Genomic DNA, 15,144 nt, shown 5'->3' with positions numbered 1-15,144 from the left:
GTTATGAATAATTGTATCTTTTGGTTTGTGTCCATCGAGTTTCAAATAAAAAGGAAAATTAATAATCAAATTAAATATAATACCTTTCATTTTGGGAAGAAATAAATTCACTGGATTATGCAAAATTGTATTATTTTTGGCATTATTTCCAACTAAATTACTACTTTCTGATCTACACTGTCATATTTCTCGGATTATCACCAGGAACTACAGAACTCGCACGTCAAAGCAAGTGTAGACTTTCCGTGTCTTTCTTTTGTCAGGAAATAAAATGGACTTACAGCAGAGTCTGGTTTGTGGCGTCGATGCTAATAGCGTGACATTGCTGTTATTCAGACAGTCTGTGATAGCTTACGCTCATGCTAATACACCCAAAGCCAAATCCCCTTTTTTATGTACGATATCATGCTCGCCGGCGGTAAACAAAATCCACCCGTTCGTGGTAATTAATGAGGCTTATGTTTCATTAAGACCTGCCAGTGGTTATTAAGATGACAGGATGATGCGGCGCTTCGTGATCAGTGAAACTGCTGGAATCGCCCCTTAAGGACGGCCGCCGAGGAAACACCATGGATGGCACATTTTATCAGCTGTCATCACTGAAATGCACCTGTGAACGTCAATGTGAATCATGCATGAAGATGCCGACGTCCATATTCTCTCTTTTATGACAAATGTGAGTGTTAAAAGTGTTGAAGTGGCTTGAAAAGATTTCTCGATGGAAGCGGACTCATGATGCATCTGAAAGAGATGTTCCTAACAGTGTCTTCTGTCACCTGTCTGTCTACCTCAATTAAAACACCCTCAGACAAGAATGGAGTCAATAGCGCTGTGAATTTTTCATGATAAAGCTGAAAGTGCAAAAATACTGCTGTGCTTTATTCATGCTGAAGTGCTGCCATCATTTAAATGGAGTTTTCTATCTATTCTAAATAAAGAAACTAAAGAAATAGAGAAAGGAATGTGCTTGACTAGTTCCTCAGAGCAGCCGAGGCGCATTATACACTAAACTCATGATGACTGTCTGTCTCTGGAGAGCTGCTGCGGGAAACACAGAGTCATTAATGCCTTTAATCAGAAAGATATTAGACAGCCTCCAGTGATCATGTGACACATGGTGAGTGATTAAATGATTGGACGGTTTGTGATCATTTAACTGCTGCTTTAATACTGAGCAGGGGAACACTTCATAAAAACGAATAAAGAGAGAGAGAGAGAGAGAGAGAGAGAGAGAGCGAGAGAGACTGTGACTGTGTTTAGGCAGTATGGTGACTAGTAAACAGATTTAACCGATTTGTCTTCATCAGTTGCTATGTTTAGTTTAGCAGATAAACAAATGCACATACTAACGCAAAATGTACAAACCATCAAATGAGGGCAGGTTAAAGAAACAGTGCACCCAAAAATGTTCCAAACCTGTGGCACTTTTCCCCCCTCAGTTGAACACAAAAGGAGATGTTAGAATGTTAATCTCAGTCACCATTCACTGTCACTGCATCCTTGTTCTATACAATGAAAGTGAATGGTGACTGAGTCTATCATTCTGTCTAACATCTCCTGTGTTCCCAGAACGGAAAAACGTCATACAGGTTTGGAACAACATGACGGTAAGTAAATGATGACAGAATTTACATTTTTGGGTGAACTATTCCATATCCAAGTGCTGTACAGTGTCACAGATTTGCGACAGAAAATTCTAATACGCAACAGCAAATTTGAACCCATTTACATGTGCGATAAGTGTTATTTCTGGCTACAAGGAGTGCTACAACAAAAAACATGTACGATGACTTTAAAGGGACAGTTACCCAAAAATGTCAATTCTCTCATTCTCGTGCTGGCATTTACTTCATGCCAGCACGTGTATGACTTTCTTTCTTCTGCTGAACACAAATAAAGATTTTTAGAAGAATATTTCAGCTCTGTAGGTTCAGACAATACAAGTGAATGGTGACCAGAAATTTGAAGCACCAAAAAGCACATAAATGCAGCATAAAAATAATCCATAAAACTCCAGTGGTTTAATCCATGTCTTCAGAAGTGATATGATAGGTGTGGGGAAGAAACAGATCAGTATTTAAGTTTTTTTTTTACTATAAACCTCACTTTTACATCTGAAAGTGAAAGTTAAAGTGGATATTTAGAGTAAAAAGGACTTAACACTGATCTATTACTCACTCACACCTATCATATCACTTCTGAAGACATGGATTAAACCATTGCAGGCACATGGATTACTTTTATGCTGCATTTATGTGCTTTTTGGCACTTCAAAGTTCTGGTCACCATTCACCATTCACTAAAAATCTTCATTTGTGTTCTGCAGAAGAAAAAGGCATACACATCTGGGATGGCATGAGGGTGAATAAATGATGAGAGAATTTTCAATTTTGGGTGAATTATCCCTTTAATGTCTGCTTTGCTATTGCCAAATCTCAAGCGTTTGAAATTTAGCAGATTGTCCTGGGTCGTGCAAATGCTTCTTCTATGCTATCTGCATAAAAAGTAGCCTTGAATTGGTATTTGTCATGCAAGCATAGTGAAAAATAAAATTCACATACAATGCGATATATACTGTGTGTGTGTGTGTATATATACTGTATATATATATATATATATATATATATATATACACACACACACACCACACACACACACACACACACACACACACACACACATACATGTATGTATATACTGTATAATATGTTAGTATAACATGTTAATTTTTTTTCAATTAATAGTTGACTGTTTAATGCATTAAAAATGATGCAATTAATGCGGTATCCGTTTTTTTTGTTTTTGTTTTTTCATTTACTGAAACTTCACTAAAGATTGTCCCCACGTCCTGTGGCTAAAATCGCCTCGTGTACATTTCAATGAGCCACACGCTCGATTCGACTAGACATCCTCGCACAGAAACTGATTACGTGCGACGCATATCCTGGACATAATAAACACAGGAGCAGATTTACTGTACGGAGAATGGAGACTTTACCTGCAAGCGGCGAACCAAGCGTGGGAGAGGTACGGGCAAGCTGCCCATCTGTTAACTGCAGCATGTCCACTGATTTTATGGCATGTACATATATACTTGTATTAAAGATTAATACCTGTAAAAATGTCTCATTTATTATATCCGCAAAAAAGGGAACATTTTAACATGTACCTGTACATATTTAAATAATTAAAATAAGTGGTAGCTTACGAAATTCCTTGCAATATCTTTGAGACAAAGTCTGAAGTAAATCTATATATTTTTAAATATTTTTTTTAATGTTTCATGTACCATGATTAATCGCAATTAATCGCAACTAATCACAGAAAACTGAGCAATCAATTAGTTAACAAAAAGTGTATTGATTCACAGCCCTAATATAATGTATATACTGTATATTATGCTACACTGGCAGTAATTCTTGTGTAAGGAATACATACCACATGTCGGAATATAAAGTGCAAATAATCATCAATAGTTTAAGTTGATGTTTTTAAGTTCTGACATGAAAACCTGCAGCAATGTTGAGAATCAAGCATCACTCAAAGAGCAACATGTGATCGTAGATTATCTTTTTTTGAGACACAAACGTAAATAAAAGGCCACAATCTGTCGCCATGTGTTTCTGCCCGTATGAGAGAGGAGATGAGGGTGAGACGGTTGTGAGACTGCGATGTTTTCAGCATCAAAGCTCTGCTTTCTTCATATCTTCAAAAGGTAAGAAGGGCTGTGCACCGGGATCAAATGCACAAACAATAAAATAATACAGAAATGTAATAAATAAATGAAAACCACCACAACAACACAGCCTGTGGTTTAAATCCTGTTTCGTTTGTGTTTGTGAATACACAACTATTTGTGAATGTGTGTTGTGTCAGCTTCAGACTGACATTTCTGTACATTGTTGCAACAACTGAAAAAAGTATCTAATATATAGTTAAAAGTACACCATCTATGCAGCTTTGATATACTAATATCAACAAGTTATGATTTGGGACTAATATACAGTACAGATCACATAAGCATAAATAAGTACTGTATGCAGCGAGTGTTTTTGTATTAGTCTATAAGGGAACAGGTAATGTATAGTTGTGTGTAACTCACCTGACAGGTGCTCCTCGGCTCTGAGCCGGTTTCAGCAGGACAGTCACTGTGCTGTCGGTCTGATTCAGCGGCGTCTCTTGCTCATATCCTGGCATACGCGGCGCTGTTTATGATTGACAGGTGACATATGAGTGTATCGAACTCACACAATGAGGCATTCTGGTGTCGTGTTTATAGTCAGTGCGAGTCACTTTGGATGTAAAGAGTCTCACAAATCAAAAACAACCCAAAATGCACAAATATAAACATGGCACAAACACAGTTGCTATGGAGACGGCGATGCTCTTACATGAGATCTTGGTTGTGAACTGTGTGATGGTGGGCGGCCCGTATCCTTTCACAGTGCTGGCTCTGATGGTGAACGAGTACGTCGAACCGGGATACAGACCCACAAACACATGAGCCGTCTCGTTACTGAGCTTCAGAATCTTCCCGCTCTGATTGGACAGATTGAACTCGGGGTCAAACGAGCTCACGGCCTTATAGAAGACCTGCAGGTCAAACGAGACAATCACAATTTGTCATCAGAGATAAAAAGACTAAGATGTAAACAGTAACCCAATCCAAATATTTCAATATTAGAAGTAATGCAATCTTGACTACTTATAGCTACTTCTGGAATACCTCAAGAACATAAATGTAATTAAAGACATGAAAGAATGACTCCAGCCAGGTCTCCTAAGCAACCAAATTGGCCCTGTTGCTAGGGAGGGTAGAGTCACATGGGGTAACCTCCTCGTGGTCGCTATAATGTGGTTCTCGCTCTCGGTGGGGCGCGTGGTGAGTTGAGCGTAGTTGCCGCGGTGGATGGCGTGAAGCCTCCACACGTGCTATGTCTCCGTGGCAACGCGCTCAACAAGCCACGTGATAAGATGCGCAGATTGACAGTCTCAGACGCGGAGGCAACTGGAATTCATCCCGGACTGAGGCGAGTCACTACGCGACCACAAGAACTTAAAAGCACATTGGGAATTGGGCGTTCCAAATTGGGTGAAAAAGGGGAAAAAGACATGAAAGAAGCACTATCAACTAGATGCCTTCTGTACAACAGCAAATCCATTTTAGCACTACAAAAGCACTGTGAAAATAATCCACCGCTGATGTTATTACTCTAGTTCTTGTGTTATGCGTTAAATATAGTAATTCTGCTAGTAATCTCGAGTTACCCTTTTTAGCAGGACTGCATGATTATGAAAAAAAAAATCATAATTGTTGATTACTTCCCTTGATGTTGAATTAATTGCAAGGTTCAATACAAATGAAACTCAATCAACGATTTGTAGCAATATGTTGATTGCCACAGAAAATACCTCATATCCTTCAGTTACTTTAAAAACAGTGGACGTCAATGGGGCCAGTTACGCAGATACGTCATCATGGCAATGAAGCTGCAATACTCAATATATCTTCACGGAGATATGATTAGTAAGCAATTAACACAATGTTTACATCTTGTGGATAAGCGTTTGAAACAGTGAGTATTTTTTTATATGTTTACCGATTGGCCCCATTTACTTCCATTGTAAGTGCCTTATGCTGCATTCACTTTGTGTCGGAATTACGGTACGATTCTACTCAGAGCTGTTACTATGGCAACACTCATCATGCCAAAACAGCTTTGTTGTTGATAACAGCATATGACTGAGGTCGCTGCCATGTTGGTTCTTTTTACCTGAGCTTTCACAGAATTCAGAGTTTAGAACTTGTAATTACGAGTTCTACAAAGATGTGAACGGAAGTCGGAATCTCGTAATTACGGTAATTCCGACATGGCATAAATGCACCATTACTGTAAACAATTTTATATGTATATATATATATATATATATATATATATATATATATATATATATATATATATTTTTTTTTTTTTTTTTTTTTTGTGGTAATAGAAATACAATAAATGGTCTAGACTGAGCTTAATTTAATTGTATCCCAAATAAAGTGTACATTAAAATACCCAAAAAAAAAAAAAAAAAAAAATATATATATATATATATTTTTTATATATATAATTTTATTTTTTATCTGGGGTATAAACGGTCACATCGGTCCTCTTAGCAGCATGAAAAACAAAACTATTGTTTAAATTTGGACAATATGAGCAACATATATGTCTGTGATTATGTTGATGCTCCACTGCTGCAAAAATACATACTGTAAATAGATTTTTAGTTTTTCCTGTTCAGTCTTTAATTGGGCATCTGTAACTGCAATCTTCATTATTTATTCAATTATTTTTGCAACACTACTTTTTAGCATCCTGAGTACACAATGCCGTTCCAGGTATTGTGTCATCAGTGATGTAAAGAGTTCTGATTGAATTAAAACATTTTCCTACGTACTGTGTGAATGAAACAGACCAAACAAATGCCACGATTCATGAACCTATGCATACATGTATGTTTGTGTAACTGCACTTATTGCACAGTGTAACGTCTTTCTGTAATAACTCTATAAACTACAGCCTTGACACTTTCATACAGCACAATAATACAATAACAGTAAGCATATGATTTGGATCAATTATAATTACACCGGATCATGCGGGAGCAGCACTCTTAAATTCAGAGGAAGCGTTTCAGCATATAATCTTTTATTATGATAGAGGAGAGGAGACGGGGGGCTTCACTTTTGTTCCCTCTCATTCTCTTCTCATCTCTCCAGTCGAGCAGCAGACGAGACGAGAGAGAGAGACACCCCGCGTTTCTAATATAACTCAATGAAAAATAGCTGAGGGGCTTCATTTAAATAAATCATTCAGTTGCTAATGAGTGGCCGTCTAATAACACTCCATTCTCATTCCAATTTAAGGGCACAAAGGGAACCGCGACTGAACCCATCAGGTTTGAAATACCAAGCAGCTCTTTGCCATTAGTGTAGGACAGGTAGATGGATCGACACGCGTTATTGATCCCAACAGGGAAATTCACCTGGGGAAAAAAAGAGGGGCGAATGCATCAGAATTAATTTCAGAGAATGTTGCTCATTAGAAGTTTGGAACACAAACAATAACTCTGAATGATTCATACAAAATGGGAAAGAGGAATTTCATGGAATTTCATTTTCATGGTGATCTGAACTTTATTCTGGGCGAACTCCCCTTCTGAATGTTTTACTAAATACTTTCCATCTATCTGACATCCACTAAACACCTTATCCATCAAACAGTGTCACATGAGCTAATGCATCTAACTAATGACATTTTTTTCATTGTTATTTTCATAATGTATCAAGTTAGAAGGTTCCTGGTATAATTAACAGCATTAACTGAAAGAGAATTTATTTAATCTGTAGTCTGTTTACCCAAATGAATTCATATCGAATCAAATTGGAAGTTCTGTATCAATACCCAGATTAGGATCACAGCTAACAAAGCATGTGTTACTTGTACACTTTCAGCTCTGTTGATCAAATTTTACCATTTTTAAAATGTGTAATAATTGCGCCAATGGGGCCTGTGTATCTCAGCGAGTATTGACGCTGACTATCACCCCTGAAGTCGTGAGTTCGAATCCAGGGCGTGCTGAGTGACTCCAGCCAGGTCTCCTAAGCAACCAAATTGGCCCGGTTGCTAGGGAGGGTAGAGTCACATGGGATAACCTCCTCGTGGTCGTGATTAGTGGTTCTCACTCTCAATGGGGCGTGTGGTAAGTTGTGTGTGGATCGTGGAGAGTAGCATGAGCCTCCACATGCTGTGAGTCTCCGCGGTGTCATGCACAACGAGTCACGTGATAAGATGCACGGATTGACGGTCTCAGAAGCGGAGGCAACTGAGACTTGACCTCCGCCACCCGGATTGAGGTGAGTAACTGCGCCACCACGAGGACCTACTGAGTAGTGGGAATTCAGCATTCCAAAATTAGGAGGAAAAAAAAGCATGCATCCACACAATATAAATACTTATGGTTAAGGGTGCTTTATCATAAAGGTTACAGGTTGAATCCCAAGTAAGGTTGACCACGGAACAAGACATTCATTAAGATCACAGTTCAGCTCCATCATTACTGTGTTTCTGTGCAAAGCATTTAATCTCAGAATGCACCGGGGGACTCAGTGTCTCTGTAATTACTGCACCGTACCTCACCGTGCATTAAATCAGCAAAGGCACATCACTGAGAGTGAACGCACACCTACAACAGTTCGCTCCCTGGACGTACAGATGAACACGAGAGAGATGTCACAGTGCAAAACGTTCTGTACCGATAAAAGTGCACGCGAGGTTCCAGAAATGTCACCGCTTTCCATGTGAGCGCTTTCGGAGAAAGTCGAGCTGTCTCAAATGAGGCGGAAATCTTTTGTTTTGTCCTTTTCCCTTTAAAAACGGCACAGATCCCAGCCTGACACTTCCTTAAAGTGAGCGAGATGACAGAGTGTAATTTCAGGACATGAATGTGACAGCTTAATTGGCTGAATTTCCACAAATGAAGTTCTGCAACAATGAGTCTTTTGAACGCTGCATTGTTCGGAGTTCTCAAACGCCAAATGAGTCACGCGCTTCTGGAATCGTCACACAATGTAACATAGCTCTAAACACTGGAAATATAAAGCATGCTTCAGTAATGGAGAGACGTAACCTGTAAAGATGCTTTTATAAGACATTTAGAAGATGCTAAAGTCAACATGAAACTTTCCAGGCTATATCGCTTCTGTAATCTGTCCATTTTCAGTGAAGCGGGATATTTAAAGTGAAAAATGAAAGCTGGAACTTGATTTTCTCCATCAGGACTTCATTGGATGGTGTAAAGTGTCTCTATATGACAGGTGCATGACAAATATGAGGACCTGATGATGTGAGCTGAAAAGGCATGTCGTTTTAGAGGCAGAGCAAGTTATTACATGTACTGATGAAGCGTTCACAACAACACCAGACACATGCATTGAGAAAGTAAACGGTCAGTTTTGACTTCATGCTGACTTTAAAGGTGCTTTTAGTGATGTTAGTGTTTCAGTATCAGTTCAGTTATTTCCATGAGGTGCTCTCTGATGGAAACATGTTATATCTTGTGTATTATTGGCCCACATTCCTCACATGTGTGTGAGTTTCCTGTGAGTCCATTTCTCTGGAATGTGAATTCTGTTTGTTATTCTAGTGCCCTACAAATCCAAGGATCTTTCACTGCAATTGAAACAATGAAAATTCCCTTAAACAGGAAAACAGCAAAGGAATAACACAGGAAAAGAAGCGACAGCTCAGAGGAACATTGCACTGCTCAGGGAGAATTAATGCAGATCTCATGTTTCATTGTATTAACTTTATCAGATGTTTCTCGTAAAATTCTTTAGGAATGATATAAATAGACACACAGTTGTTGACACACAGTAAGAGTATAGAGCTATAAACTGAATGTGGATTTCATGGCTCATTTGCTCTGGGGAGAATTTGATGAGAAATGAGTTCATATTGAGATTTCTGACTTTTTATAGCAGACTTTGGTATCTTGAGCAAATCTGAGCACAGTTTGAGACATTGTTGAGATCTCTTGTGAAACACTAGAGGAGACACGTGTGAGATTACTGGAGTCTTTTTCTCAGGAGAAACATCTGACAAGCAGTACTCGTCAGCAAAAGTCTCAATTTAATCTCATTGCTGTCTCAGAGAAACAACTGAGATATTAAAGATATCTTATTTGTGTTTTTTCCAATGTGAGGGTGTATTTGTCACAGAGGTTTCGACACTGCAAAAAGAAGGTCCTTAATAGAATATGCTGTGTTCAATACAAGTTAAGATCAATCGACAGCTTTTCTGGCATGATATTGATTACAACAATCATTTTCTCCCCAATTTGGAATGCCCAATTCCCAATGCGCTCCAAGTCCTCATGGTGGCGTAGTGACTCGCCTCAATCCGGGTGGCGGAGGATGAATCTCAGTTGCCTCCGTGTCTGAGACCGTCAATCCGCGCATCTTATCACGTGGCTTGTTGAGCGCGTTACCGCAGAGACGTAGTGCATGTGGAGGCTTCACGATATTCTCCGCGGCATCCACGCACAACTCACCACACGCCCCACCGAGAGCGAGAACCACATTATAGTGACCACGAGAAGGTTACTCCATGTGAATATTGTAATTATTAGTTCATTTTTTCATTACTTATTTAATTTTACTTCTATCAAAATGAAGTCATGGCAGTTTGTCTAAAAGAACAGAACACATTTGGACGTCTTATGCACGATTTAAGGAGCAAGTGTAGCGAGTAAATAATGAGAGAATTTTCATTTTTGGGTGAACCATCGCCTTTAACGTTCTTGAAAATAAGAAAACTTTCATGAATCCAAAACTTTACGTCAGACCGGCTTTTACACAAAAATCTGTTCTGCTCGTGTTTCATGAATGAGGTCCATATTGTTTACATCTTGTGTCCATACTTTTGAAACAGTGAGTATTTTAATGTTTACAGATCGACCCCATTGACTTCCATTGTAAGTGTCTCACTGGAACACAGATTTGTGCCTTTTTTAAAGAAAAGGAGGGACGGTGACTCCAGTCAGGCCCGGTTGCTAGGGAGTGTAGAGAGACACATGGGGTAACCTCCTCGTGGTCGCTATAATGTGTGGTGAGTTGTGCGTCGATGCCGCAGAGAATAGCGTGAAGCCTCCATTCGGGCTATGTCTCCGTGGTAACGCGCTCAACAAGCCACGTGATAAGATGCGCGGATTGACGGTCTCAGATGCGGAGGCAACTGAGATTCGTCCTCCGCCACCTGGATTGAGGTGAGTCACTACGCCACCACGAGGACTTAGAGCGCATTGGGAATTGGGTAGGGACTCTATACGCGGACCGCAACCGAAATCGCGATACAAACATCCACGATCCCGTGTCGTGGTTCGAGAAGACCGAACCGTGACACACGCCCCTCTCCAACCCCAGCAGCCTGCCATCAGTTACAGATGCAGCCCCTTGAGCTCTTTACACACACTACAATGAAATTAGGGTGACCATATGTCCTCTTTTTCCCGGACATGTCCTCTTTTTCGGACCTTAAAAAAGCGTCTGGCCGGGATTTCTAAATTTGCGAAAATGTCCGGGATTCGGCTTTAGTTGCATTATGATGTGCATCTGGTCTAATACTTCATTGTGTGCGCGCGCATATTTGCATTGCTTTAACCCTCTTTGTAAGTCCCGCCTTCTCGCACACCAACTAGTCGATTATAAGAGGCTTGCAGCAACTATTGGCCAAATTCCTGCCTGTCAATCTCTCCGCGAACGCACGAAGTGCTGTTGTGTTCGGCATCAAACAGCTGCTTGACAGTAGCAGCAATTGACAGCTGAGTGGAAACAATGCCCAAATGAAAGTGCAAATTTACAGAAGATTTGCACCAAAAATTCCCACGCTTTCGTCAAGGTCGAGATCCGTGGGAAGCAGAATGTACGACATGTAAAGCTGGCACTTATGTGTCAGTTGCTAATAAAGGTGCAAGTGATTTAGAAGCACACATTAGCTCGGCGAAGCATAAAGGGTCAGCAAAAGGTGAAAGTTCATCAGGAAAATTAACAGACTACTTTTTGCTACCAGGTAAAATTGTTATCACATTGCTTCATTTTCCATGGCCATTCCAAATAATAGTAATAGTAATAGTAAAGGAAGGTACACTCATGGCATCAAATATTTTATTTTAGTACATGGACATTCAAAAGAATGTTGGACATTTGTATTTATTTATATGTATTTATGTTATGCTAAGGGCGTCCTTTTCACTGTATTAAAGTTTGCATTCATAGTAACACTCTTTTGAACCCTATTATCCTACCCTATTTTCACCTCGATTGAGTCTCTCTGTACTGACGTTGACCTGAACGGGGTTGAACTCTATATGAAAGCTTCATCTTGTAACAGATTGTGTTAACAGGCTTGTTCGTTCACATCTAAAGGTTATTAGTTTAGATTTATTAGTCAATTAAGATCCTGGTGAGAATGAAATATGGCAGCGTTTGGGGGGCAGAAGATTAATCCTGGAGGTTGAAAGAATAAGGCGGTCGGGACTTACTTCATACTGTTTGATTATTCCGTACGTCTGAACAGGTTCCCTCCATTTGAAAGCGATCTTCTCCTCATACGTGCTTCCCTGGATGGATTCCAGCGGCACGGCGCCAGGCACTGGAAAATACGAGCGAAAGGAAGACTTTTAGAAAGAAAGAGTAGCAGATGGAGTCAACTGATCAAACCGATGTTGATTTGAAGATGCATTGATATAATTTGCGTCAGTATTCTCTTGTATTCAAAATGCATAACCAAATATATTGCAAAATTGATCGCCTGTCTGAGAAGGATTTTTCAATTAAACGCAACAGGCCTGATTGTTTTGTCTTGACCTCAGAAACTCTGCAAAGGACATATTTATTTTGGCCTTGACTTGAGTTGGCGTGTTGCATTTTGAAATATTCTCCATCAAATATGCTGTTTTAAATGGATATTTTTATTTCATAAAGACAACACACACTCAACACCTAAACTTGACATGAACCACAACTGAACTCATTTATAAGTGCAACATGAAAAACTTTACCGCTGATGAATATCATGTGTTTTCAGTGGCTTTTATTAAATGCAAATTGCAAAGAACAAGAATATTCATAAACTAAACTGTAATTTGGGTTGACACTGCACTCAAGTCATGAAAATACCAATAATAACAATAAAAATGTATAACAAAAATAAATATATATAATCACATAATACATCAATGTTTATTTTATGAATTTGTACAAATAATACTAAGATTGATATATTTTTTTTATGGATTTTTAAAGATGCAAATCACTAACCGTCTTCATCTGTCAGAACGTCGAGTTCTTTGCTCTCTTTGACGCCCTCGCGGTTTCGCAGCACTAGTTTAGCGCTGACGTTGGTGTACGGCGGAAGGTTATGAATCGTGTGCTGCGGCGACACACTGAGAATATCATAACACATTTCCTCCCTCGTCTCCTCTTTGCCGTTCGCCATGTAACGGTACTGCACTGTCAGATTGTAGCTATAGCAACGCGTCACGTTGTAGCCGAACGGCTCCCAGCGAATGGTGAACTGCTTCGATTTGATGTCCACCACCTGCAGTTTACGAGGGCCGTGCATCGGGTCTGAAAGAAAATAGCAGAAGAAATTATTACATTTTTATAGTTTAAAAAAGTATAAATCACTTTCAGTAACACTTTATTTATAAGGTTCCGTTTGTTAAAATTAGTAAATGCATTAGGAATCATAAACCAATAATAAACCATTTTTTTAAAGCAGTTTATAATTTAAGTTAATAATGTTAATTTATGAAAATACAATGGTTCATTGTTAGTTTATGTTAGTGCATTATGTATTTCTGTAAACAAATACAACTTTTAATTTTACAAATGTATCAGTTTATGTTGAAATTAACTAACAAAGATGAATTAATGTTGTAAAAGTTTTGTTCATTGTTATTCATGTTAACTAATGAAGTTAACTGATGTTAACAAATGCAACTGTAAAGTGTTTCAAATGCACAATAAACAATCACAAAACTTTCATCTATCTTCAATAAAAATAACAAAACCTGTCAAGAACATGCCCAGGTCACATTTCAGTGCAAAATCAGAAGAAATATATATTTAAAAAATATTTTCACAAAATATTATAACAAAATATTAGTGTTAAAATATTAAATAAAACTAATAATATTATTACAAATATTTGAACATATTGTACAATTATAATATTATTTTTTTATTTAAAAAAAGAGCATATATTTAGGACCATGAAGATTTTTTTGCATTGTGAGAATATCGGGTGAAAATGTGCTTAAAGTAATATTTTGGGTTCAATAAAAGTTAAGCTCAGTCGACAGGATTTGTGTTGATTAATTTCGACTCGTCCCTCCTTTTCTTAAAAAAAAAAAAAAAAAAAGCACAAATCTGTGTTCCAGTGAGGCACTTACAATGGAAGTCAATGGGGCCAATTTTTGGAGGGTTTAAAGGCAGAAATGTGACACTTATAATTTTATAAAAGCACAGAGTACATTAATAAATCTGTTAAAACAAGTGTATTATGTAAGCTGTGAAGTTGCTTAAATCATCGCACAGAGTTTGCAGCGAATGACTAGTTGAAACAATTTTCTGTGGTAATCAATATTATGCCGACTTCATGAGCTTATCTTGTATTGAACCCAAAATATTCCTTTAATTGTCATGAAAATAACATCTCAATACAAAAAAAAAATCTTAATGGTCCTATAAATAGGCTTCAATTTCTTCATGCACAAATACAACTTATTTTTCTCTTTCAATTTCAAAGTGAAATGTGACCCAGACTTGTTTTTGTGAGATTATCCCAATTAGAGTATGTTTACTTTGGAGCTTAAATAAAAAGCATTCTTACACACAAACAACGTTATGTAAACAATGCAAAATCTCTTGCCGTTCAAAGCTTACAGTCAATGATAATTCAAGCCTTCTTCGTCTTCAGTATGTGACGTTGAGCTGAAATCTTTCCCTAGGTTTACTGTGAAACATGACGGGCCCAATACTGAGCCTTGGGGAACACCTCGAGACCAAGCAAACAGTCCAGACCCCCTCACCTCCCGCGCTAATGAAATCTCCCCGCTCTCTGCTCCTCTGATTCCCTTGGGAACTCAAACTCTGGTAATGGGATCAATTTCCATTCTGGGTTCAATTTGAGACTCATTTCTCTGGAATTCGGCTGTATAGCTCTCACGGCTCAGAGGCCCTTCTTCTTACATTCACTGCCATTAAGCGGCAATCTAAAGCCCTGGACAGCCAATCTGATGTTCTTGATGAGGAACCGTAAAGCTGAACCTGCTACGCTCCGGCTTCAAAATAGTTTTTACAGAGACGTGAGCAATCAAAGATGAGCGACCTCACTCTGAAATATTTATATTGAGGATAAGAACGTCACGCACAGTATAACGCATTGTCATTGGCTCACAAAGGCCTTTAGACTTCATATGAACAAAATGAAAAACATAAAAGAAAGAAGTACTAAAGGAAGAAGAATTGCCCATCTCAAGTCTCTCTGGTTTTTTAAAGCTCATTTTAGCACAGGGGAATGAGGCGAACGC

The 15,144-nt window shown here is 38.6% G+C and overlaps 1 protein-coding gene across 10 annotated transcripts in view; it reads right to left on the bottom strand.

Moving 5' to 3' along the window:
- LOC127434615 (receptor-type tyrosine-protein phosphatase mu-like) overlaps positions 1–15,144 on the bottom strand; it is a 316,778-nt gene that overhangs the window by 119,210 nt on the left and 182,424 nt on the right. For all 10 annotated transcript variants that reach the window (XM_051687456.1, XM_051687457.1, XM_051687461.1 and 7 more), the window contains exons 8-11: positions 12,869–13,177; positions 12,091–12,200; positions 4,392–4,593; positions 4,103–4,205 (exon numbers count right to left, since the gene is read on the bottom strand). In XM_051687456.1, the coding sequence (XP_051543416.1) occupies positions 4,103–4,205; positions 4,392–4,593; positions 12,091–12,200; positions 12,869–13,177 (724 nt within the window). The remainder of the gene's footprint in view (positions 1–4,102; positions 4,206–4,391; positions 4,594–12,090; positions 12,201–12,868; positions 13,178–15,144) is intronic.

The sequence above is a fragment of the Myxocyprinus asiaticus genome, chromosome 44 (assembly GCF_019703515.2).
Source record: "Myxocyprinus asiaticus isolate MX2 ecotype Aquarium Trade chromosome 44, UBuf_Myxa_2, whole genome shotgun sequence".
Classification (NCBI taxonomy): Eukaryota; Metazoa; Chordata; class Actinopteri; order Cypriniformes; family Catostomidae; genus Myxocyprinus; species Myxocyprinus asiaticus.
Note: the sequence above shows the minus strand (reverse complement) of the source record. Positions and strands in the feature narration are given on the sequence as shown.